This window comes from Pimephales promelas, chromosome 13 (genome assembly GCF_988280905.1).
Source record: "Pimephales promelas chromosome 13, fPimPro1.hap1.1, whole genome shotgun sequence".
In the NCBI taxonomy this organism is placed as follows: domain Eukaryota; kingdom Metazoa; phylum Chordata; class Actinopteri; order Cypriniformes; family Leuciscidae; genus Pimephales; species Pimephales promelas.
In genome coordinates this window covers 20,699,229-20,725,192 of record NC_142781.1, presented here as the reverse complement: position 1 = coordinate 20,725,192, position 25,964 = coordinate 20,699,229, and the positions used below count along the sequence as shown (strand labels likewise).

At 35.8% G+C, this 25,964-nt stretch overlaps 1 protein-coding gene and 1 long non-coding RNA gene across 3 annotated transcripts; one reads left to right on the top strand and one right to left on the bottom strand.

Moving 5' to 3' along the window:
- Positions 1-792: 792 nt before the first annotated feature.
- On the bottom strand, positions 793-16,926 carry moxd1 (monooxygenase, DBH-like 1). The gene is made up of 12 exons (XM_039692465.2): positions 16,518-16,926; positions 14,947-15,093; positions 14,492-14,659; positions 13,948-14,031; positions 10,835-11,014; positions 10,657-10,759; positions 9,283-9,449; positions 8,342-8,533; positions 7,786-7,845; positions 6,455-6,597; positions 3,048-3,216; positions 793-2,269 (listed from the first exon to the last, which is right to left on the bottom strand). Exons 1-12 carry the CDS (start codon positions 16,788-16,790, stop codon positions 2,108-2,110), a joined length of 1,848 nt encoding a protein of 615 aa, XP_039548399.1. The 5' UTR covers positions 16,791-16,926; the 3' UTR covers positions 793-2,107.
- On the top strand, positions 15,053-25,522 carry LOC120493701 (uncharacterized). 2 transcript variants are annotated; one of them, XR_016146019.1, is made up of 3 exons: positions 15,053-15,132; positions 20,935-21,037; positions 24,192-25,522. It is a non-coding gene; the product is annotated as an uncharacterized LOC120493701 (long non-coding RNA). The 2 variants fall into 2 exon arrangements; XR_005625762.2 differs by lacking the exon at positions 15,053-15,132 and adding an exon at positions 17,022-17,104.
- The last annotated feature ends 442 nt before the right edge of the window (positions 25,523-25,964 follow it).

The window sequence follows — 25,964 nt, the reverse complement described above, 5'->3', positions numbered from 1 at the left end:
CTTTTTACTTTAACTTCACTACATTTGAAAGACAAATACCATACTTTTTACTCCACTACAATTCTGGTAAGGTCATTGAGTAGAAAGAAGTATCATCAGTCGGGATGATTTGGGTTGCATTTTGGTTGGAAATGAAAGTCGGTCAGAACCTGACATCGTATTGATGTCACCATCCAACGTCGGACAGACTTGGAAATGAAAGTTGGGTTGATGTTAGAACCTGACTGATGTTGGTTTCTGACACATCAACCTGATTTTCATTTTCAACGTTGGGATTGAACTTCCAAATGCAAATTTTGTCATTTTGGTGCACACTAGCTTAGATAACAGAGACTAACATATTCATACTAAAAGCCAAAAAACTTAAAATAGGGCGAGGAACAGCCATTTGGGTGTTCTTAAGTGCACTTACTCCTATTTATTTACTGGAAATTACTGAGTGCACTTATTCAATCTCACATTCAATCTGGAACTGTGTTCTAGAAATAAATTTGAAATTGATATGAGGGTAGGCAGGCATAGATTCAGAGGCATAAGGTACTGTATTACAGCAATAATAAAATAATGCATTGACATTTACTCTTTACTTCCGATACTTAAGTCCTTTTAAAAAAAGTACTTTTACTTAAGTAAACAACGGTCTTTACAACTTTTACTTGAAACAGAGTAAAATTTGACCAGTAGTATCTATACTTTCACTCAAGTAAGGAAGTTGTGTAGTCTACTTTGTCCACCTCTGAAAAACAGCCACTAGTAAGGCATTTACACACATAACAAATAAAATATTGTCTAGTAAGAGTTTTATTTAGATTTTTTTAATATTAAAATATTTTCTTTAAATTTATTTTTTTTAAGATTTAATTAATGATTAGCTTTTCATCAATTTATGAACCTCCTGCAGTTCCTTCACAAACCCCAGTTTGAGAAGGCCTGACATATGTAATGCATTTCATATTATTGATTTTTCATTGCATTTTTAAATGAATACAGGATTATTCTAAATCCTATAAATGAGTTGTCAAAAGTAAAGTGATCAGATAAATGACCTAAACTATACAGTATAATGTAACAGATTATATTACTGACAATTTTCACATGTAATAATGTATTCAGTAATGTATAGGACATTCATTTTCTCATTTTGTTTTATACAGAGGAATAATTTTCATTTCCAGATTAACTAAACCTTAAAAGCAAACAAGCAAACAAATTAAATTTAATAATGCAAAAAACAAAAAAACAACAACAGTAAACATAAAATGCATTTGTAATCTAAAATGACCATGCATGTCATTTCATTAAACACTCCAGCTACAAATAAAGTCTCTAAATATTTACAAGAAATAAACATTTATTGCTTAAAAGACAGACAGCATATAAAATGCAATGGTTTTGAATATAATGCCAGGATTTATGAAACACACCTTTAGCTTATAATGAGAGGAACACAGTTCGCAGAGCTCTGGACTGAACGCTTTTGCATGTGTTATTTTTAAGGCAGCTTTCACTTTTAATAAAACTACCAGTGTGAATGGGATAAATGTATTACAAAATATACACCACTTCTGAGGAGTTCTACTTTTGACTGCTTTCATTGCATACAATGAAAGTCAATGGGGTCCAAAACAATATTAGACCTCACTGGCTTTCATTTTATGGACCAACAAAACTAAAACAAAAGATCGTTTATTTTTGTGTTCCGCAGTAGAGTGTTAGTCATACAGAGTTGGAACGACATGAGAGTGAGTAAATAACATTTTCGTTTTTGGGTGAACTTTCCCTTTAACTCACAAGACACAGGATGTGGTGACATTTTGAAAATGTACTGTATATGCAAGGTGTTTGTTAGAAAGGCTTTCAAAACCGCAGTGTACTAACCAAAGTCGATTCCACGAGAAGGATGAATGATGCCTACATGAATACAGCACAGTAGTGACCAGTGTTAGTGATAAACTTGATTTAGGTTAATTAAGAATGTGTCACACAGTGCAATTACTCAATACTGTCTGCAAGGTGTAAATCTTGAGCTCCACTGTTGCTGGAAAACACCCAATGGAGCCTGCTGTAGGTGTGTTTATGAGTACATGGGTTGAGATGACAGCAGACATTAGAGGTGAAAGCAGGTCTGCAGTAATAGCAAGAGACAAGCAGTGAGCAGCAGAGCGAGGGAACTTTCACAGTGAATTTCTGAGATATTCCTACAGGTCACGACAGCAGCAGACGTCTGCTCTAACTTTAGCTCCGGAGGAGAGACGATCATCCCTTGAATCTGACAGAGACAGAGAAAACAACTTGAATCAACCTTTTGAAAATACTGACCACTTGAAAAAACATTGAAACTACTGTTGGACACTACTGTTCAGATTTTTGTGGTCGATAAACATTTATGTTTTTTAAGTCTTTTTTTTTGTTATGCTCACCAAGGTTGAATACTATTTCATTTTGAAATATTATTACAATATAAAATGTTAAAGTTATTTTGATATAATTTAAAATGTAATTTATTCCTGCAATGGCTAGCTGCATTTTCAGTATCATTACTCCAGTTTTTAGTGTCACAGGATCCTTCAGAAATTATTCTAATATGCTGATTTGTGCTCAGGAAACATTTCTTATTAATATCACAGTTGAACAGCATATTTAATGTGCCTTCAGTATAAAACAAAAAATGCTTATTTTGTATTATTCGTAATCCACTTCACTAGGTGTCAGTATACGTCCAAGGGGTTTTACTAGTAGTCACACACTGTAAAAAATACATTTTTGTGATTTGTTATCACAACATTTTTTCTTTTGTCAAATCAACTTAAATCATTTATGTAGTTCATATAACTTAATATTTTGAGTTTCTGATGATTAAATCAGTCTCAATTTTTCCATTTCAATGAACTTAAAATTTGAAGGCAACCAGGTTACTTCATTTTTTAAGTTAAATAAACAATATTTTTTTTTTACAGTGCATATACAAAACAATTACTGAGGGTGACTTTAAAATGAATTAATATAAAAGAATACAGTACAGGCCCTGCATAACCAAAATCACTCACCGACCACTCATCCTGGCCGATCTTGGAGCAGCGGACATTCATGGGAAGTTTCCGTACAATGTTGTTGAACGCTTTCCCTCTCTTCCTCGTCCACTTATATTTGTCCATGGCCTCCGTGAAGGAGAGGTTGCTGTATTTCTTAGGACTCTTAATCACAAATGGCCAAGTTCTTCAAAAAAGCAAAAGAGATGATTTTGGTGTAGTGCCTTTACTTAATAACGTAACCATACTTACAGTAGTTCGATCCACATTTGTTCACCCAAGTCTCTCGAATACATTTTTCCATACAGTTACAAGGAATGGGAACTGGAGCTGTCGCCCAAGAGGATGCCATATTACTTGTCCATATTACTTTTTTGAATTTGAATTTAGATTGTAAGCATCTGCTATTTACTGAAGACATCCCTAGCGCTCTTGGTGTGTTCATGAGAGAAGTAGTGGTCTGATCTTTTTTTTTTTTTAATGAATCTTTTAATGAAATGATTGCTCTTGCAAAATGGAATGATTTGTTCATATTTTAGACAACCAACCAACATTTCCACACTAAGTACACACCACTTTTATGATACTTCTCAGATTGTGTACTAAATTCGTCAGTTTTCATTCAGTGTGGAGTAATTGCATGGAAACAGCAACCAACACAATTCTTTTAAATTTTAAACACTTTATGCTTGCCTTATTAGTCTATAGATATCAATGCAAATATCCTGGTTTATATTCATTTAATTACCTATAATACAACCCCTCTCGCAGTACTGAATTAAAAAAAATGTTTTAGGGTAAAGTGGTACTTAAATAAGGACTGAATATATACAGTAAACATATTAATTTACCCTATTCCCCATTTCATTAATGATGGTTTGAGTGACATAAATGTACTCACTGATGACCGATATCCTCTCAATCAGCTTTATAGGTGTGTGTGTGTGAGAGAGAGAGTGTGTGAGTAGCGATCGAAAGACAGAGGGCGCTTGGGGCAGAGCTTTTGAAACTAAATCTGTTTAAAGTTGCCAGGTCTGTTCCCTTACAATCCCCCCAGTTCCAGCATCTGAGTACAATACTGCTCTGAGCCTCAGGGGGTCGAATAAACACACTCTACCAGCAGGGCCCTTCAGATGTTCCTCATTTTAGACGTACACCCACGTCCATCCAAAACACACATTTGCCTGCTCACACGCAAAATCACAAACAAACATGTGCGGACATAACAAACCACACATCTCTCCCTCTCCCTACACAAACCAGTGAAAGGAATCTATACAAAACATCAGCAGCTCAGCAGACGCCCACAGAGTCGAAAACAAGCAGCTGCTCTGAGATGTGGACCTCCCTTAAAACTCAAATATTATGTCTTTCGATGTATACCATGGTTGCGATAACATCTCAAAGAGCTAGTTCCACCTATACAATTAGCTAAGAACCACTTATCTTTGTAGATGACTGCTGGAAAGCCACCATGTTTGAATTTGTTTCTAAACCAATGGCTAACACAACAGTGATGTTTTGATGTCCATATACTGTATGATGTGTTTAAAAGAGAAGTCTTGAAGATTATTTATTTTTATCTCAGCAATGAAAATTGCAAACTAGGTTTCATAAGACGTGCAAACTAGATTTGATAACATCTGTCTTTTGGCTCTCTTAGAACGAGACAAACACATTTTACAATGACCATTCCAGATGTTCCAGTTGGTCGGGCAAACAATTTGCACTTTCTGATGGAAGCAAGATGGTATATCTTCTGGTAAAGCTCTTGTGCTGACATGACAGCAAGAACATTTGGATGATAAGTGAAAACATTTATCCTCACTTGATCATCTGACTACCTGGCAGGCCATCAATCAACCGCTGTTAAGCTATTACGTGACACCAGTCTTATGCGAACCAAGTTGTCATTGGGTCTACAATTTCACAGAATTGTCTCAAGTTTGTTCCATTTAAATAAACATTTTGTCCTTGAACTTATTTTCCATTGTTTTTCACCCTGTTTCTCTCTGTTTTCTTATGTTTCATAACCTACTGGGTAACACTTTACTTGAAGGGGTGTGCATAAGACTGACATAACACCTTCATAACCATCACATGACATATGTCTTGAATATGAAGTAAGGTTTATGACAACTGTCATTAAGTGTCTTTCGCTTAATAATGACATTTTGAATGCAAATAAGACATTGTTTAAGATGTCTTATTAAGCCAATACATCATAACCTGTCAGTATCTTTGTCATGACAACTTGTCTACTAAACCAGACTAAAGCCAAAAGTATTCACCTTATTTCCATAACAGTGGGTTCAAGTACAAGGCTTCTGGTCTCATCCATTATTTTAGCTGTATAGAAACAGTCTGTTCTCCTACTTGATATTGCAAACTGGTAGTCATCATATTATTTTAATTTCTCATTGTCATTATCTCCAGTTGTGCGTCATTTTAATGAGATCTCAGAATTAAATTTCGTTATACAACATATAACGCAGTCACGTAGGGGTGGTAATTTGTAGCGGAGACTTTTGCCGAGGGAAAGTAAATGGATTTTTGACCTAAAATGTCTATAGCCTTTGGGCATGAATGAGGAATATACTCTCAATTGTTTTCTATAAATGTTGTTTTTTATTATGCATTGCAATGTCTAATCGTGTGACGTGTAGGGATATTAAGAATAATATTAAGTATGTTACATGGATTATGATAATAAGTGTTTAAATGACCGCAGGTGTACACTTGGTAACATAACACTGTCGTTATGACTGATAACTGTACTTGTTTAAACTAGTTCCGAGTGTTTCTTTACTCTTTCACACAAGTGCTTGTTAATCTTTTGTAGTTCCGTCTCATCCGTTTCATTTTTAGATTTTTTTTTTCTCCATTTTTAGATACACAACTCTAGTTTAAACAATGTCTATCAGGCACACTATCAAATGGATTATACTTTGATAGGTTATGTATTCAGCTAAGTTAAGTATTCGTGTCAAAACTGAAGCATACTTTAGCCAATGAATTAGACTTTTAAAAGATTCATGTGAGATTCTTGGAGCATGTGAGTAGTAGGATCTCTGTCCTGTCAAAGTTGTCAAAAATAACATTACCAAATACCATAAGTAACAATTGGCAATTGCTAAATAAGGCTGGATAGCTAAATGCAAAATGACTGACAGGCAGATAGCACCTTCAGTCTTCTGATTGGCTAAACACAATCTAGAGTCTAGTCTCACCCTGTTCCAGACACATGTCTGTTATTTCAAGATTTTTCATTCAGTCATATCTGTCAGGTAATTTGGATGTTTTTCTTGTGCAGCCTCATACATCAGTGCCATTTACAATAAATGTTATTCATTGGTATGAACTTAATACGTGTATATTTGCCACTAACAAAGAAGCCCTTTTCTAAAGTGTTTTTTCAGACTTACGTAACAGGCTCCTGAATCTCTTTAACCCCAATGAATTTGAGCTGGCCGGTGATTTCTGGTAAACTCTCACACCTGGCTAGGTTAACCCTGGGGTAGTACAGCAGATACGACAAACACATCTCATCGCGTGTACTAAGACCTCCCTGTAGAAAAAAAAAAAGACATTCCACATTACTAGGGTCAAGACCTTGAAATATTACACTGACATAAAGCATCTGAATCATTGTAACTGCCAGAGGCCTGTGGCAAATTATGCCCAGTACTGAGCAAAACTGAACTGACATGCACAGAGCAGCAAATATATCTTGATCTCTCTAATATGAATCCAAAACACCAGTGATTTGGCCCTGATGTTTATGGATTGTGGACTGTCTACAGAGAAAAAGCAGCTCGGCTCAGCCTATCAACTCTATGGCTTCATGTGTACGGGCAAACGTCAGCAGCTGGATCCATCTCCACAGACTTGCAGCTGTTTGCAGACACATTGTTTAGCCAAGAGCCTGCTGTTGAGATTCAAAGACGTGTTTCTAATAGAGCTGTTCAGTTTGTAGTCCTAAAGTCTATAGTTTTAGTTTATAGTCGTACAGTTTTTTTGTTGTTGAATTTTACATTTTAAATTACACACACACACACCCCTAATATATATATACACTCACCTAAAGGGTTATTAGAAACACCATACTAATACTGTGTTTGACCCCCTTTCGCCTTCAGAACTGCCTTAATTCTACGTGGCATTGATTCAACAAGGTGCTGAAATCATTCGTTAGAAATGTTGGCCCATATTGATAGGAAAGCATCTTGCAGTTGATGGAGATTTGTGAGATGCACACCCAGAGGTAGTTGTGTACCATAAAACATCTAAAAGGTTGTTCTAAAATTCGGTCATCATTTGCACCCTTACGTTGGTCCAAAATCTGTACAACTTCTTCTGTGAAACAAATGTATGTCTCTTTTACGTTCCACAGAAGAAAGAAAGTCCTAACATGAGGGTGAGTAAAAGATGACAGAATTTTCATTTTTGGGTGAACTAATGTATGCCTTTACGTTGGTGAACAAAATGATAAAGTCTCAAGTAATATTCCCCACAGACCTTTTAAGTCATACAGTACATCAAGAAATGCTATTTTAAAATCCCATTAGAAATTCCCAAATGAAGCCATGGCAAATTACTGCTCGGGGTGGCCTAAAAATCAGATATCTTGACTAAACAGCTCTATTACAGTATTATTAAGGTTTGCTATTATCCAGGATTAATATAATTCTGTAAAAAACACACATTTATACAATTGTTAAAAGAGCAAACAAGACTTCAAAAGCTTTAATCTTACCCAGGTCATGTTCATTCTGCCTTTAGTGTTGTATCTACACTCAGTGATTAAAGAATCTCCCTGGTGACAGAAAAATAGATTTATGTTAATGCACGGTTAGTAAAAACATTTTCTTCTCTATTATGCTCACTGTTGGGTGTCACCTCTCACCTGTAGGCCCTTTTAAATAGACACCAGTCTTACAGATGCACAATGTGCTCTGTTTACATGTTGAATTTATTATATCAGGTAATACAAAGTGTTTGAAAATGGACACTGGAGCAGATAATTGTAATTGCTCTATTCTTTTCTACTACAATACTACCAATCCCACAGCTATAAACTCTAAATCATGAGAACAGTGAAAATAATTTAGTCTGAGTAAATGTCAAATTTAATTTGACCCAAACGAGACAGTGAGATAAAAGCACAGTACCACAGAACCAATTTTTTTGGCTTTTCCAAAAATGAGTAAAGCAAACTGTGAGGTTCACTGTCTCTGGTATTAATGCAACACATCAATTTCACCCTCAGATGGAGCAATGAAGATTATGAAACTGATTGGACTGTGACTGACAGGCAGGATGATCCTCTCCTGGCTGAGTGGCTGGAACTCCTGGAAGTTGAAATCAAACTGATCATCTGAGGCAAGTGACTGGAGCTCGACCTGCTGGCGGAAGTGTCTGGTTCTGATAGCCCGTCCTGCCAGGTGAGCATGGAGCAGAACTGCAAACACATGAACTCCACTGGGCATCTCACTGTCTAATGACTTTACAGGAAAAGAGACATGTTATACTTTTTATACATTTTTTTTTGGGGGGGGGGGGTCTGGGTTTTGAAAACATTCAAAAGTTTGGAATCAATGCATTTTTTCAAAAATTATTAAGGAATACATTAAACTGATTAAAAAGGTGACAGTAAAGATTTTTGTAATGATACAAACGATTACTGTTTCAAATGTTCTTATTCTAAATATTTAAAGAATTTAGCAAAGAATCTTGAACAATTTATCCCAATTTCTGCAAAAATAATAAGTAGCTGTTTCAACATTGATAATAATAAGAAATGTTACTTGCAGCAAATCAGAATATTAGATTGATTTCTGAAGGATCATGTGACAATGAAGACTGGAGTTCAGCTTTGTCATTACAGGAATAAATGATATTTTAAAATCTTACAATAGAAAACAGTTATTTTAAATTGTAATAATATTTCACAATATTTATATTTTTATTGTATTTTTGACCAAGTAAAGGCAGTATTTTTATTTATATTTTTATTGTATTTTTGACCAAATAAATGCAGTCTTGACAACATCATTTATTTATATAAATAGTCATTTGTAATAATAAAAGTCTTAATGTAATTTAATGCGTCCTGGTGAATAAGAATATTGATCTCTTTCCTTTCAAAAACACTCTTTCATAGTGATTCCAAAAGTCTGAATGGTATCAAATATCATCTCATAGAGTGTCAATGGAGTTTAACCACTATAATTCCTGTGTTTTGCGGTCTCACCTCCTGGAGACACTCCTGTGTGCAGTGTCCTTCTGTAATATAATCCTGCATGCCTGGGGGCAGCATGTGGTAGAGACTGACCCACACTCCTGTCTCTATGACCCCGGCATCATAGCGCCTCAGGCTGGGGCTATAGTACAAACGCAGGCCTGAACTGTCCACTGTCCCTGTGGAGAGACCAAAACTCTGAGCTCAGCTCTTTATGGCTTAACCAACCTGATCTCATGGGAAAACATAACTATGTTATGAGGTGGTGATTTCATATGAATTTGTGCGACGTGAATCGTACAAAAACTTGATTATTCGAAAAAAGAGTAATTGATGAGATTGTGTCGGCTCGACCCTTACAGATAAGTTCATTATTGATTGACTGAAAATCATTGTAGTATACTATGAAGACTATAGTGATTATTTCATCCACAAATACATAAAATAAAATAACTGACACAAAATGTGACAGAAAATAACTGTAGGGGAGTGTGGGGCACAACGTAACGCGGGGCTAGTTGATAACACGCTTGTTTTAAATACTTCCACACATGCTGGCATGACGAAACTTGGTGTATTTACTAGTGGCCATTTCAACACTATATAGAAAAAAAATTATTTTAATCTCCAATCTGTTGTTTAACAGTTGATATCATTCTTTAATGCTTCACTAACTAGCAGATGACACTATCAGGGTTTAAACCCAAGTTGTGCAGTTGGGGTATGTTGTAACATTGCGTTATAATGTGCCCCTATTAGAAATATGCTATTATATTCTATACTTTTATGAATTCTATTGAGAAAACATGAGAAACATGTAAATAAAGACTGAGAGTAAATGTTATTTTGTTTTGAACTATGGTGTATAGCTGTGTTTTCCGATGTTTGTTAATGTCAAACTCAAAAAGTTTTTTATTTTTAATTATTAAAAAATGACATTATATTATATGAAAAAGTTAATAATTGTATTTTATTAAGAAAACATTTTGGTTTGACTTGTATATTTTTCTGATTAGATGAGATAGCATTTTAAGCTGTCATATGGTGATGTTACAATGTGCCCCTCACATGTTACAATGTACCCCACGTATGGGGCATGTTGTCACATTTCACTTCCATTCTTTCAGGGTAAATCAAGAAAAAAGTATACACTGTATTACTAAATCAAAACCACATAATTGTACAAGACATGTGGGAAATTAATGCGGGAAAAAATAAATACTCTAAACTGTAAGTAGATTTACACAAACGGTCAAAAAGCATTACGTTGTGCCCTGCTCTCCCCTAATGTTCTGTAATGTAATGTTTAGTCATGTAATAAGTCACTAAGTGAGGGAGGTTTAGCCTTAAACTGTTAAGGTATGAAATAAACAAGATATAACATACCTCTTTGTAAAGATGGGTTATCAAAGTGAATCTCCATCTGTACATAGACTGGGTCTATTGAGGTTCCTATAGACATTCCAACATGTGGAGGATAGGTGAAGCCCTGCAACATATAAATCATTTTTCATTCAATATCTGAAAGTCTCATGATTCGAATATGAACTTATGAAATGATCACCTCTCCCCCAATAGCCCAGGCAAACAGGACGGTTTCGCAGGTAAAGAAGGAGTCTGGCATATTTGGATGGTAGCATTCATGTCCTCTGTTGATCTCACTCTTGTTCAGATTGCTGTCGCACTGGTAGAGCAGAATGTGATGAACCAGATTCTCATGACCTTTCTGAATCAATGGCTCTATCTGAAAACACCAAACAGAGAGAGTGGAATATAAATAATAGGGTTGTGCGCCACTCAGAATGTAATTGAGAATGCCTTTTGAATTTCATTTCTGTTTTTGAGTTTGAACTGAGGCAGCAAACAAGGTGCAGAATTGTTTGAATTTGAATTTAAGGTATTAAAATGGTGTTCAATTCAAATAGCCATCTCAGCAGTACAGAATAAAAGCACGTATTATTAAGGACTAATGGAGTATAAAATGTATTTATTTGTTTATTATTAGTGCATTTATATCATTATAGGTTGAACCTGAAAATTATATTATAAATTTAAATACATAATATAGCTGAAATGAATATTTATATCAAAATTCCACTTCAACAATCCTGTTACTGGGTGTGGCAAATTCATTTATTTTTATATATTTTAAAACATAATTAATTCATGTGATGGTAAAGCTGAATTTATTTTCAGAATTTTGTAAATCTCACTTTTGATTTAATTAGTCCTTGTGAAAAAAATGAGTAAATCTAAAATAAGACACTTTCCGCTACACACGCTGTTCAGAGCTTTGATAAAGGGATCAGTCATAAGGATTTTTTTAAAAGTTGGTTATCTTTCTAAACACTATATTTTGATCCTCTACAAGAAAACTGTGTCTGTGTGTGTGTGTATTCTTGAGCTAAAACTAGCTTGGATATCTTTGGAGTAGGAAGTGGGGGATTTTAGAATTATTTTTTCTCCTCACAGTGGGCTTCTTCTGTCGGAACTGGAATTCTAAATAAAAGCATTTCCAACAGAGCGAACTGTGTCCTCTCATCCAGGGGCCTCTGCCTAAAGCAGTGGGACCCAGGGCCAAACAGTGGCTGTATAAATATTCAAACATTCCTTTATTTCCCTTCCACCTCTTCTTTTTTAACAATGGGAAGCTGTTTTGATTTTTGAGACCCCAAAATCTGTTGAACATGTAACATTTTGTAGCATAGTAGTATGCTAACTGATAACAGCACGTCTAATCCATCTAATGTAAACCTATCACAGATTCAGCTCTCACCACCTAACCTATGTTGTCTTTATATTGAACAGCATGATTTCATGTATTGATTTTAATCAAAATGTTACTATGAAAGATGTACTTTTTTGTTTAGGTTACAAAATTGTGTGTTTTGTCATTGAGAACACACTAACGTTGCTTGCAATCATTCAAAAATGTTGCACTAGACCAGGGTATTCTGATAAAATGCTCATCACAGAGGCCAGAAAATGAGCTGGATGACAAACATTTGTGACAATCACAACAAGCACATGCCTAATTTAAATATGGGTGGCCAGTTGTGCTTAAAGTAAATTTTAAAGTAAATCATCTGTAATATGCCTACAAAGTGTGCATGGAATCTGTTAGACTACACAAGCAAATTAACTACGCTTTATTTGGGGTCTTACTGTATAAAGTACACCCTCATCGGGCAGCAAATATAGCATGAGGCTTAGACTGAATAAGGACAGTGACAATATAGCCTGAACATAGACAGTAAGAGCATTAGTGTCTGGAAAAATCTGCTCCTGTTTGACAGTTCAACATCCGCTCTTTGAAACTGAGCAGGAACAGAGCAGACACTGCTGTGGTTATATGGGGCAGCTGGCATCGGACTATTACAGCCTGGAGCTTCACAGACTAGTGCAGAAAGGACAGACAGGGTGAAGAGGGGTCACAATAATTATAATTCACTCGTTGGTTTTAACTGAGTTGATGTTAATGAAAGGTTAATTTGAGGCTAAATGTAATGGACCATTTACATTAAGTGATTTGACAAACTTTATTTTACAGTGTGCTCCAGAAGTATTTCGGGCTTTTACAATCGCTTGATTTAGGCCACAACTAAAAGTCTGCATGCCACTGACTAGTGAATGCAAGTGTGCATCTGTCTGTATGTTTCACCATCTTGTAAAACATGGACTACTCAAGTCTTTTCACTGTGTAGTGTCTTTGTATCCATCCCACTACATGCTGAACATTGCAGCAAACTAAATGGCTTACATTCATACTGCGTGCCGCTCACTTCTGCATGTGCAGCGCTTATGTTTTTGTTAAAAAACGTGGAGCTGTAGCCATAGTGATGAATTCATGGAGATGAATGCACGCCTGTCTTTCCACAGCTGAATTTTACATAGGCACGAACTGGTGACTACAGCAGTTAAATTAAATTAAAGGTTGGTGCATCTGAAAAATTAGCCTGAAAGGATGAAGCTTAATTGTAGTAGTTTATCATATGATTAAAGTACCGATTCTGCCTTTAATTAAGTAAAACTTGAAAAGCTTAGTTATTGGAAGACTCTTTCATCTGGGTCAGAGAGTATAATTTCAGTAACGTGTCTGATCTACAAATAGCAGCTGCAAAAGACAATAATAAGCAGGTGAGACATAAAATAGAAGCGAGGGAGACAGAAAGAGATGGAAACGGACTCAGGTGACAACATAGCAAAATAAAACAAACATGCGGAATCTAATTTATGTACAAAATGGTCAAGCTATATATATATATATATAATCCCTTAAGAAACTTCAATGTCAGCTATTGTTTGCTACTTGCAGAGTACCTACTTTTTGAAAACAGAAGCTTGAATGAAGTTTAACAACAAATTACACTAATTATGCTTACCTAGTAGCCTGCCAAACTACAGTAAGTAGCTGTGGTAATGTAATAGTAATATCTAATTGTAATATGAATATAGCTTCATTAAAGCCCATAAATGTAGGTACAGTAGAAGTTAACTGAGGATTGAGGTTTAGGATTTAATTGGCGATATGCAAGCCTATAATTTCCTAAGAATGCATCTCTGTATAGCTATCTCATCTCTGGATTAAAACCTGACTTAAATGAATGCACGTGTTTTAAACATTATGATTTCATTAAGATGGGCATGCTTTACTATTTAAATAATTGTATTACTCACTCTGATTACATGATGTTTCTTCTTCAGCTTTGGAAATCTATAGATCTGACACCAGTATGTTGTATCCTTATGAGGCACAGGAACCTGCAATATTTAAAAATGTTTACAAAAAAAACAGTTAAACATAGCAGTTAGATGGCAACAACCAGCAATATATTCCATTGTGGACTGGAGAGTATGGACTTCCAGCTTTTTATTAATCCCATTTCCTGGGGTTTTTCCTATTCAATGCTGAGCATTTTGTTATGAGGTTGTAAATATGTACACTCTTATAAAATCTGGTGTTTGGCAGTATCCCACAGGCATAAAAGGAGCCTTGTTTTCATTGAAAAAACCCAATCAGCGGGCAAAAGGGTCTGTATTTTAAAACGATTCATATGTAACCACAAAACCTTGACATTAAGGACCTTGATTTTTAAGCATGCACAAATAGACAAAACAGTTGGCATAACACCGCCTGAGGCTAAGCCGGTCTATGTCACTCTTCTGTCATACAGTAAGCTCATCAAACGCTCCAGCAGTCTGCTGCACGCACTTCCCTCACCTCCTCGTTCTGAAGGTCAAAGAAAGCTGTTCCTGCTGGGATGCTGGAGCTGCTTCCAGGGTTGAGTAATCGCAGACTCTTTCTACCTCTGTTCATCCCATGGTAGACTGGTCCTGACACTCCAACGTCCTCCTCATGGAACGCCCAGATCACTCTCACTGTACTGCCCTGCTCAGTGACAAATTATGGGTAATTGTAAGCTTACTGTGTGTGCAATAGGCTTTTTATATAATAAGTTGACAACATTTCAGGGAATTGAGTTTATTTAACTCCTCAATAAAACACCATACTATTGTTTTCCCTTGAACAAAAGGCTATGTGCTGACATTATAATTACAACTGAGAGTGCAAGCTTTGGTTTGGTGCACGCTCCAAAAATTGGATAAAGAGACCCTGACACTAAAAGCAGTTTCTTTTTAGACTTATGGAGCCAGATGTAATGATGTCAAACCTACCGTAATGACTTTGTCATTGTCATCACAGGTCTGAAGGTTTCTGCTGAAAGCCAGGACAGTATGTGTGCCATTCTCTCTGCCGTACAGAAGCTGGTAGCTCTGCTGTGGATCTTTGTGGACCTTTCTGTTCGAGTCTGTAAAGTAGTCCTGAGCAGAGCGAGGAGGAACCATGTTAGTCCATCTCAGGTTTGCATCTTTTAAGTCTGAACCTATTTTAATGGAGTATTGGGATCATGTGAGTAAATCTTTTTGGTTTTGGTCTGCATGCGTTCACGCTTTGATCAAAATGTTTGGTTAGCTGTCCTCGCAAATGTTCTTTTTTTTGTACAATGCATTCAAACAGAACTGCAGCTAAGTTTTGGAACAAAAACAGTCATGACTCATGCTTACTAAACTAAAACTTCAATGTATAGGTATACAAGAGTCTTTAATAAACAATGCTGATGAATAGCCCTGTGCTGAACACTAATCATATCTTGGACTATTCTATACTTCATAGAGTTAGACACAGCTGGGTGGGGATTATAATGTGCAGAATATGGACAGTTGGGGTGGATGTATTCAAATGTTGCCCTGTTTTCATTTGAAAAGGTAGTGTCTGTGCAAGTACTGTCTGATTATTATCCAGGTCACAACAAGGCAGCTGATTATAGTCAGGTCAGTGGGTTACTGTTGATGATCTCATTGCAACAGATTTCAGAACACAAACAAAAAACTATTACAGCAGGTTTAAATGTTCAGACAGTGGTCTTTAATGTTGCTCACACTCTTGAAAAGTATGTCATTTTATAAACCTGATGAAAATAATAAAATAAAAACCTGAGAGAAACTATATAATACAGTTTTTGTGACCACTACCAATACAGATGATCTGGCAATGACATGCAGAACAGATGATTATTTCTGCTTTATTGGCACAAATAATGAATAAAACAATACTACAATAATTAATGATTGCATTATGCATCAACATAAAACACATGCATTATGAATGCGTTATTAATATAATGATTATATTATAAACTAATAATAGTATGCCGCTGTACAGTATGTTGTTTTGTGATATAAATAAGCGCAGATTAATTTTGATCTATGTTTTGGCGTATGTCTATTACTTTTAAGTTTAAAAAGCTCATAACAAATGGCTTTTTGAATTGATGTAAAAAGTATGCAAAGATATGCATTAAATAAGTTAGTTTGCCAGTCATGTTACCAATGCTGTTTCCTATTGAATGCACAGTGCATTATGGGATGGTAAAGCAAATGAAAGTAAAAATAAGATCATTTTTTTACTTTATTTTTTCTTTCATTTTTGCACATCATTGTTGTATAAGTAATATGGATGGGAGCAAATATGTTGTTAATGATTTTTTTTTTCCATCACAGATCAATAAACATTTTATTCAAAATACTTAAATCATTTGAGTAACCTGCTTAAAACTGAAATAATAATAATAATCAATCCATCACAACATTTACAGAGGTCAAAATGCAGCAGGCTAATTTTAAACTGTGAGCTGTGTATAATCAGAGATGCATTCACACCCAAAGGTGCGTGAACACACACTTACCAGCAGATAGGAACTTCCGTTGAGCAGCACACCACCTATCACGATATCAGACGAAGACATCGCACCGGTCGGTGACAAACCGAATCCTATATATCCTCTCGTTTCCACTTCTACTTCAAAAGTTATCGTGGACTCGTCAAATCCCCACTTAATGTTGTATCTCCCATCCGCATCTAGGGCAGCTGAATGAACGAACCGTGTCCCCTGTGAGCATGTCGAGCAGAAGAGTGAAGTTAAGAAAACCAGAGCGCAAAGAGGCTGATTTTCAGACATATCGAGCTGAATCACAAACAACACTGACGGCACTCAAGGACGCTTTTTATCCATATGCAGTTTATGGAAATATGCAACTTCCGAGGGCAAGAGTGTTTGTTTGCTTTGGTGCATTGGAGGCGAACGATCCTTTCAAGCGCTGGTAGCCTCCCACCGCTGAACTGTTGGAACTTGTGTGATTTCCCTTTGATGTGGAAAGACATGTAGAGCTGAACACTGTGTGTCTACGGGCGCGCGACGCGACACAAGTCAAGCAGCCGTTATAATCACCGGCGTGATTACAATACACTATTAAACTGAAGTTCAAGTACTGGGTGAGTGTAGAATCACTTGAATACTGGTGACTTTGACCCAAACTCTAGGTTTCAAATAAAATCTTGCTTCGTTTGGCTATTTTTCTCTGTTATGTATCTTCAAATGTAATTATAACAAAAAAAGATAACCTAATTAATTTCTTCAGCAGTAAATGGAAAAGGTAGCCTTGAGCCCGTCAACACTTTGGCATACTTCCTTAGTATTTCAAAGCAGTACATCGAATGAATAGGAAATCGGTGTGCAGTGTTGGCTATATTGTAAATATAAAATCATACGAACAATACCTAGATGACCTCTACTGCAGTGGTTCTCAAACAGGGGCCCGGGGCCCACTGGGGCCTTAGCAAACTTCAGAGGTGAAATTTAAAAAACACAAGTTTTAAAATTAGGCAAAAACAACAAAATCTACATTCTTTTTTTTCATTTACCCCCTTAACTGTTTTTTTGTTTGTTTTGTTTTGAGGAACCATATGGATCACTCTGGGCTTTCCAATGTTGTTTTCGGCAATGTCAAAAAGGTTGACACATCCAGTGACATTCTGAAGTGTGCAGCCAGTGAATGTAATATGTGAAATAAACAGTTATGCAAATGTAGGAATTAAAGTTGAAGCTCCAATTTCCTCCTGAAAAAAAGTCTGTAGGTGCCTCTGTGACTCCTTCACTCAGGCTTTTGTAGCATCAAATAACTAACTAAAAAAAAAAAAAAAACTAACAATCCATATTTGTAAAAAACCAAAAAAACTTTTAATTATTAAAAATGAATAATTATTTGATTGTTTACTGTGTCTCACATCCCATTAGATTACATGGAGAGGGCAGGGTTTTTGAGCTTCTTTCTTTCTTTCTTTCTTTCTTTCTTTCTTTCTTTCTTTCTTTCTTTCTTTCTTTCTTTCTTTCTTTCTTCTTACAATTCAGGACTTGTGTGGCACACTTGAGTAAACATGTCTGTCTGTCTTTCTTTCTTTCTTTCTTTCTTTCTTTCTTTCTTTCTTTCTTTCTTTCTTTCTTTCTTTCTTTCTTTCTTCTTACAATTCAGGACTTGTGTGGCACACTTGAGTAAACATGTCGGTTGTCCATTATAAATATTTATGCATGAAAACAACTGGGAACTGCACACCTTTGAATTATTGATTGAAATTTATAATAAAAGATTTTACAACAGAGCAAGAGAAAACATATCTTCTTCTGAGAAAAAATTGACTCATCTTTAGTGTAATTAATGTACCTTGTTTTTTGTGCTTGAGTAGAAGACAAGTTAGACAAGTATATGAGTTTTGGCAATTTGTCATCTAGCAGGTTATGTGTCTGTTTGGATAATGCAAAACCAAGATCTTAAAGACGTCTGCATCTCTAGACTTTTGTTTTAGCATACCTGTAAAAGTTTCAATCATTGTAATAATACGGTTTAATTGGGCCCTGGGTGTGTGGCAACGAAAGCTATTTCTATTCTATTCTGTTATATTATATTATATTATTCTACAGGTTTGAATTCCAAGGGTTTGAATTTGTGACACATGACTGCCATCTAGTGGTGACAATGCATACAAGAGTACACTAACAAGAATGTCAGTCATTCATCCATACATAATTCATCATATCCTATTCGGAGTGATGACAAAATACACTTGTGCTGTTTCAGACAAATTATTCAAATCTGAATCTTAGAAAGACAAAGTACAAAGTAAATATATTCATTGGCTGAGCATTGTTTTGGGCATTTTAAAAGTAAATTGCCATTGACATCAATTGTGGACAGAAAAAATGGTAAATGTATGCTAGCACTTAGCTCAGTGGGTTTGGATTTTGGAAACAGATCAAACAGATCTGGAAACAGATCAAAATGGTTAAAACAGATTTTGTTTTTGTCTTAGGCCTACTTTGTTTATTTAATTTAAGAATGCCGTCTTGGAAACAGATCGAAATGGTCGAAAAACTAACAATATTTTTGATATTGTATTTTTTGGAAACACCTGAGGCTTGTTTGTTATGCCTCTCTGATTAATACCATTTCATTTTACACAGACATTTACAATCTACTGTAGTTTCATCTGACGACACTAGAGGCCAGTAGAGTACAACGATTAACTAAATGGCATCAATACCATCAAAACACATGGTAACCTGTTTCAGTATATGAACTCCCAACTCTTGACGTGTTCAATCAGGATCCAACATAATTGTCCTACGCGCTGAGTCACCTCTTCCTTAAATATATCCTACCAAATCGTTGTTGTTGCCGTCGTTTTTATCAGAATTTGAGATTGGTGCATTAAACATTAACTTACTAATGCTATTGCGATTGATAATATTATCATGGGAGGTTGCTAACAAGAGATGCTATCATACTGATAATTAAGTGGTTTTAATGTGCTAACAAAGGTTTCAGGTCTTGGTATTCCCTAATAAGTTTTAATTCCAATAAGGTATTGTTTGGATCTTGGGATGAAGCGTGAAATTGCTTTTCTTTTGGAAATTTAGAAGCTACTCCTCCACCACCAAAGTTTCAAAGTTGTTAAACAACTTTCATTAATTTCGTCACCAAGAAGCCCAATTAGAAAGAAGTTACTCTTCTCTTGATGCAACTTTCCTCTCTGGAGGCTTTTGAGTGTTTCTTCAAATTGACTATGTTTACAAGCAGACAATAACTAATTCAAAACAGGAATATTAGCAATAACCCGGTCGCGCACGGCCATGTAAATACCGGCAAAAACCTGAATATGCTGAATTTTTAAAAAGCCGAATATGATCCCTGGGTTACCACTTTTCTAACCCGAATATTTGGTCATGTAAATGCGTATCGGCATATCCATCAAAAGGAACGGTTTGTGTTTGCGCATGTTCTCTTCGCAAGTAATCTTGGTCTTTTGAGTAGAGGAAATTCTTGTATGCGCCAAAAAACATACCGGAAGTAAACAAGAAGTAGAGGTAAACATGGCGAGACGCAGCAGCAGCACCATACTTTTGGAGCGAGGAGGAAAAAAGCGCAAAGGCGATCGCTAACATGCCCCGAACTATTCATTATCCGCGTGCTGATGCTGTTAATGCGACGGAAATGACGGGTTGTCCGTACATCCAGATGATAACCTTGCGTCGCCGTTTTGCATAGTTTACCTAAATTTATAATATTATTTTAAATGCTATAAAATTCATTCTTTCAGGAAAATATGTAAATAGGCTACATTAATACATACAGTATTGGATATTTACTTTTTTGTTTCAATTTTACACACACACACTTTACTTAATATAAAAACTGTAATTTGAATCTCCGTACTCGTATAGCCGTATAGGCCATATCTTTTAACTGTACAATAAAATACGATTTTTAAATATTTTAATTTAGATTTATATTTGAAGTATATTCCCGTACCTATAGCGAGGTTCAATACTAAGATTGGAAAAGTTCCTCCCCTCAACTCTCACAACTGTGTTTTCACTGATGCACATCACACACATGTAGCAGCACCTCATGTAGTGCTGACTCACTCACAGACAGACCCACTGCGGACGGTTCAAAAGGTCTCCGAGGGCAGCCAAGCTTCTCTAAACATGCCTCCTGTCCCTGTGTCTTTCCATTCTGATGGATCTTTCTGTCTGGTTTAGACTCAGTGTCTCACACTCGCTGCTCTCTTAGTCTCTCCTCTTGCTCGGTTTCTGTCTCCCTGATACTTTCCAGTCTGTCTGCATTACTGTGTCGTCCTCCTAGTGTTTCTCTCTCTCTCTCTCTCTCTTTCTCACCACCTCTGATTAACCCTAGGCCCCCGCTGAGCTGACTGCCAGACGGAGCCATTTAATTTTCACTCGGATCCTTTTCATTTCTCTCCTCCAGGCATATCCCTCCATCACCTCAGAGTGGATAAAATACGAGCAGCTTTCAGGGGACACTCACTCTTCGAGAGGATACTCGGGTGTACAGCTTTCATACGTGAAATGTGAGTTGAACTTTCAAATTTTTGTTGTCCTTTATATGGTGTCACCATGAATTACTGTTGTTTTAATGTTCAACAATCAACTTTCTGTTTCTCCATGTATAATTGGAATATAATTTCAAACTCTTGTACCCCATGAGAGTCCCTTAAAAGTGTGTGACGGTAACAAATGAAGAGAAGGATGAAAGGAATAAACTGTTGTTAATGTAATGCTAAAGAAACATCTGGTATAAAATGTAAAAAAAAAAAAAAAAAAACCCAAAGAAAAAAAAAAAACATTTTCCATCAGTGCATTTTTCCATTTGGGCTGCTCACACACTGAAACATCTAAACAATGGCTTTCTGGCAGGTTAGATTGGGCTGCTCAGTGAGTGTGTATAAATGTTTAGTATAGTACATCTTATGCTGGGGGATTTTATTACTGTGTCCACCTAGCAAGATCAGCCAGGCCTAAAATAATGGGGTTTGCATTTCATGCAGTGTTAAACTGGCAGAAGTCCTGCAAATCTCCCGAACGGTTACCTTATATTTTGAGGATAAGAAAAACATTGTTATTTGATTATATTGTGCCATTGAAAAGTAAATGTTTATGTGCATTACATACAAATGCTTTAGGCCAATGGACTGCAAACATGAGCAGAGTCCTGCATGTCCTTCAAGTAGCACACAGAGGTCACAGTCAGCTACTGTGCTTCACTCCAGTGGTGCCATGTTCAAGCTCATCACTAGCAGACGGACCACAATATGCTTCTGTCTGTTCGTTTACTCCCGTCAGCTTTTACCAGTCCTGGAAACCAACAATTTCTGTTGATTTCCCCACCACTAACCACAGTGCATCAAACTATCAAACACATATAGTATGAAGCTTGATTCCTGCACAGAAAAAAACGAGATAAAACTTCGCAGTTACCTTTCTTTTTTTTCCACAATGGGAAAAAAAAAACACTAAAACTTTGCTGTTTGTGGAAATTGTGAGCACAAAATTAAATCTTGAGGAAGTGTCACACAACAGGACAAGTAGCCTAATAATGATACAACCCACCTCCATATTAATTTTCTATGGTAAGTTTCTAGAAATAAGACATTTTTATTTGATATATTAAAATATTATGTTTGCTTAATAATATTTAACATACTATAATTTAATGTAATTGGTTGTGATCAATAGGTATTAGGACAGAGTGTTTGCTACTACTGCTAAGGGAGAATTCTATAGTGGAAGTTTGCTTAGAACTGAGATTTGATCAGAAATAGGAAGCAAGTGTGCATTGAATCAATTCAAGATGTGTACTTACGCACTATTCTTTGACAAATTGTTTTGGTGTCAGTAGATGCACTTAATTATCACTTCATGAACTCGATAAAATGTATCAGATTTCATCAGATTGAATTACTTTACATCATTTTGGAACGTGGTTAGAAGAAGAACACAATTGGGGTTTCAGTTTCATTTTGAGGAATGACTTGATCCAGCCGAGGAGAGGCTATAATATTTAAGGGGTAAGTTATTTATTCTTACTTACCTTAAAAAATATTATATTTTTTTGTACATTGTACATTTTATGTACCCTACATATTGACTAGTTTGGCTATTCCCAAACTTGCTATAGCCTAGACATAAGTCAACTGAAATTGTTATAAGCAACTATTAAACCATAGGATGAACATTTATATGCCTTTTAATATAACATAAACATGATTTATAATATGTTATAAAGGGAATGTTTATACAAGATTTCATTGGCCTGTTTTGGATATAGTTTTAAGAAGTGATTACTATGAAATATTGCCTTATAAATTAAGCTTTTCTTCTCACATTTCTGCTCAGATGTAGGCTTTACATGTGCTAAATATGTAAAATATGTACAAATTGTGTTCATGTATTGTGTAATAATACATGCATGCATGTGACATTACAAAAATAATGTTTTCTCTTATCAGTAGACATTATATTATACTATATTTTATATTATGTTATTAGCATGCTAAGAGCTGTATGTTTTATTTATTTATATAAATGGAGCTGTAATGCTGTTTTATTTTGCGAATGTGTTTCTCTGTACGGGCCTTCATCAGGCATAGGTTCCTTTACAAAACTTTCTCTCGAGTGTTCACTGGCTTACTTTGACAGTTCCAATCTGGCGGACAGCTTATAGCAGCCTTATAAACAGTGGCAAATGAGGAATCTATGCTTTTATATATATATATAGCCTATGGTGTATAATAGGTCATTTGTGCTTGTGAAAATGGCAGTTGTTTCTGTTGTCTTTTACTGACACCTAGTGGTCTGGGTGCATAATCAAAATTAATTTATTCAGTTATAGTCCTGCTCCTGGAGAGCACTGTTCTGGAGATTTTAGCTCCAAACCCCAATGAAACACACCTTAGCCAGGTAACCAAGGTCTTACTAGAAACATCCAGGCAGGTTTTGTTGGTGAGCCAAGTTGAAGCTAAACCAAGTCTGGACACCCCTGAGCCTATAGTGAAAGGCTATGTTCAGACTGCAGAAAAGATTTGTGTCCAGACTTAACCAACCTATCAGCACAGGTTGCTTTGGTAACTATGTAGTCATACCAGCATGTGACAAGGCTTTCAAAACGGATTCAAGAAAAAAATGGTGCATCATCTCTTTTTCCAAATAAGCACCCTGTCGAGTTGCTGTGCAGAACTCCTCTGTCGCGCAGGAAAATGCAGATCATTTTTGACATGCATTTGAACACCTTATGAATACTTCCAGCATTCCTGTCACCAGTTTTGATGTTATAGTTTGAGCAGTCCAGACTGAGATGCATGGAAATCTGACTGGAATCACATTTCAAACCACCTCCATGTTTGTTTGTTTTTTGCTGTCCAATCTGAATATGAAAAAAAAAAAAAATGCTGCCAGTTTGAACACGGCCATGAGTGATTTTAAGCTGACCTGATCTCTGTACAATAAAAATGTAGAATAAAAACAGCTTTTTTATGTTTGAGAGTGCATGATTTTAAACAGGTTGTAGGTCTTTCTAAACACCTAATGCACCTTTAGGTTATGCTGGAAAGATAACTTATGTACTTACTATATTCTTTTTTTAAACCGCTCTGATGTTTTTGAATGTACTTTGTAAGTTTATGTTGATTTACTATTGTTAACAATGAACTCTGTCTCCCTCTGCAGGCACATTGTAACACTACAAGCTGCACAATAGTAGGTGAGAAAGAGCACAACATCTGGAGAGGGAAGGGACATTAACACCCGTATGCAAATGTGTTACTAGGTGTTCCCAGCTTTCTCCGTTTAGAGATAATTATGTAATTGCTGTTAACATTGGATCAACATCAGCACATTTTTTTCAATCCATTCTCTTTGACACCTTCTTTATAGCCTTTAGCTTGTTAATTTTGTCACTGATTGTTAGTATTCAGCTTAAGTGACTGAGAAAATCATTTACAGTAGGCCTGCCTACAACACACGTATGACACATTGCGACATGTGCATAAATCAAATCTGAACCATTTCCAATGAATGGCCACTGTGACCTAGAAGACCACCGTGCAAACCTTAATCGAAAAATAAACTCCAAGTGAGAATTAGCCTTCAGGTGCTAATTACAGTCCTTCAGCTGCCCGCTGTCTCCTCTGAGGAGCTGCGAGCTCGAGCTGAGTGAAAGAATAAATGCTTTCATAGTCTGCACTTTCCTACAGGAGACTACAAAGACAGCCCAATTGGTGGCTTTCACATTATTTCGCTAGTATGGTTAGGCAGCAAAGTGGCCATTGAGCGTGACTGATTCACATAACATTCGGTGAAGTTGTTTCGAAATGGTCGCTGTGCAGCCAAACCCACTGTTCTATACTGTGAAAATAAACGGCACTTCATTATCTTAAATATTTAAGGGAGCGGCTGCATTAAAGTGAGACGTTTGTCTTGGGGCAATTCATCTGCGTTACTGCGATACTTTTTCTAATCCTGAAGGCTGATATGAAATATTAATCGCTGCCTTTGAATATAGGCCTATGTCCTAACATTTACAAGCGCTTGTTTGTGGAGTGTTTTGATGCGGATCAATTGTCTGAATGCCTCAAAAGCATTAAGTCAGATTATGAATAAATAAGAAGCAGAACTGATACGGCATCATTGTGCTAAAGGAGGGGCAAGAGTTCATGTGTCTAATTCTAGACTTCAAAGACCGCGTTGCTTTTTTCATGTGTAGACATTCTTTCAAGAAATTAGGTCGGGTTTTCTCAGTGATTTAGAAATTAAAAGGGTGCCTCTTTGAAATATAATCACAGAGGAGAGCATGTAGAAACACATAACTTGCATTGGTTTTTGCTCATTCATTTGCATATTAGGCCTACAGCGTTAACTCATTTGGGCTGTATGACTCTAAAAACCAGAAATGCACTCAATAATAACAGTAATAATTAATCACATTTTATGCCTTCTGTTTCATTTTAGATTAATAAATGATTCAATGATAAACTAATATAGCCTATTCAATTATTATATTCAATGCCAAATATTTTTGGAAATCTATAGGCAAAATAAACACTTTTATTGTTTTTTTCTCTTTCATTTACATATACAGAGAGGTAACTAATAATATTAATCATAAATTCAACAATAATGATAATAATGTATGCCTTCTGTTTAATATAAACTATTAATCATGACAATTAAGCGTGGCATTTTTGGGTAGAAACACAAATTTACCAATTAACATTTTTAATTGTTTTTATCTTTAATACACGTTAGACCTAGTGAACTAATGGACTATATCGTCTCTATAAGACAAAGAGTAAAAACCAGGAATATGCTCCATAATAATAATAATAAAAATATTTTTTTAAAAATAACTTCCTTTTATTTTTCTCTTTTATTTGCAATTAGGCCTGTAGACCTCACATTATATATATATATATATATATATAATTATAGTGAGTAGGAAAT

Excerpts from the sequence above, each read along its gene's own strand:
- moxd1 (XM_039692465.2), bottom strand. The coding sequence starts at position 16,790 with ATGTCTGAAAATCAGCCTCTTTGCGCTCTGGTTTTCTTAACTTCACTC. Across the intron at positions 15,094-16,517 it reads ACGGAAGTTCCTATCTGCTG|GACTACTTTACAGACTCGAA; the intron begins GTAAGTGTGTGT and ends CGCTCTGCTCAG. Across the intron at positions 10,760-10,834 it reads CCTGGGCTATTGGGGGAGAG|GGCTTCACCTATCCTCCACA; the intron begins GTGATCATTTCA and ends TATATGTTGCAG.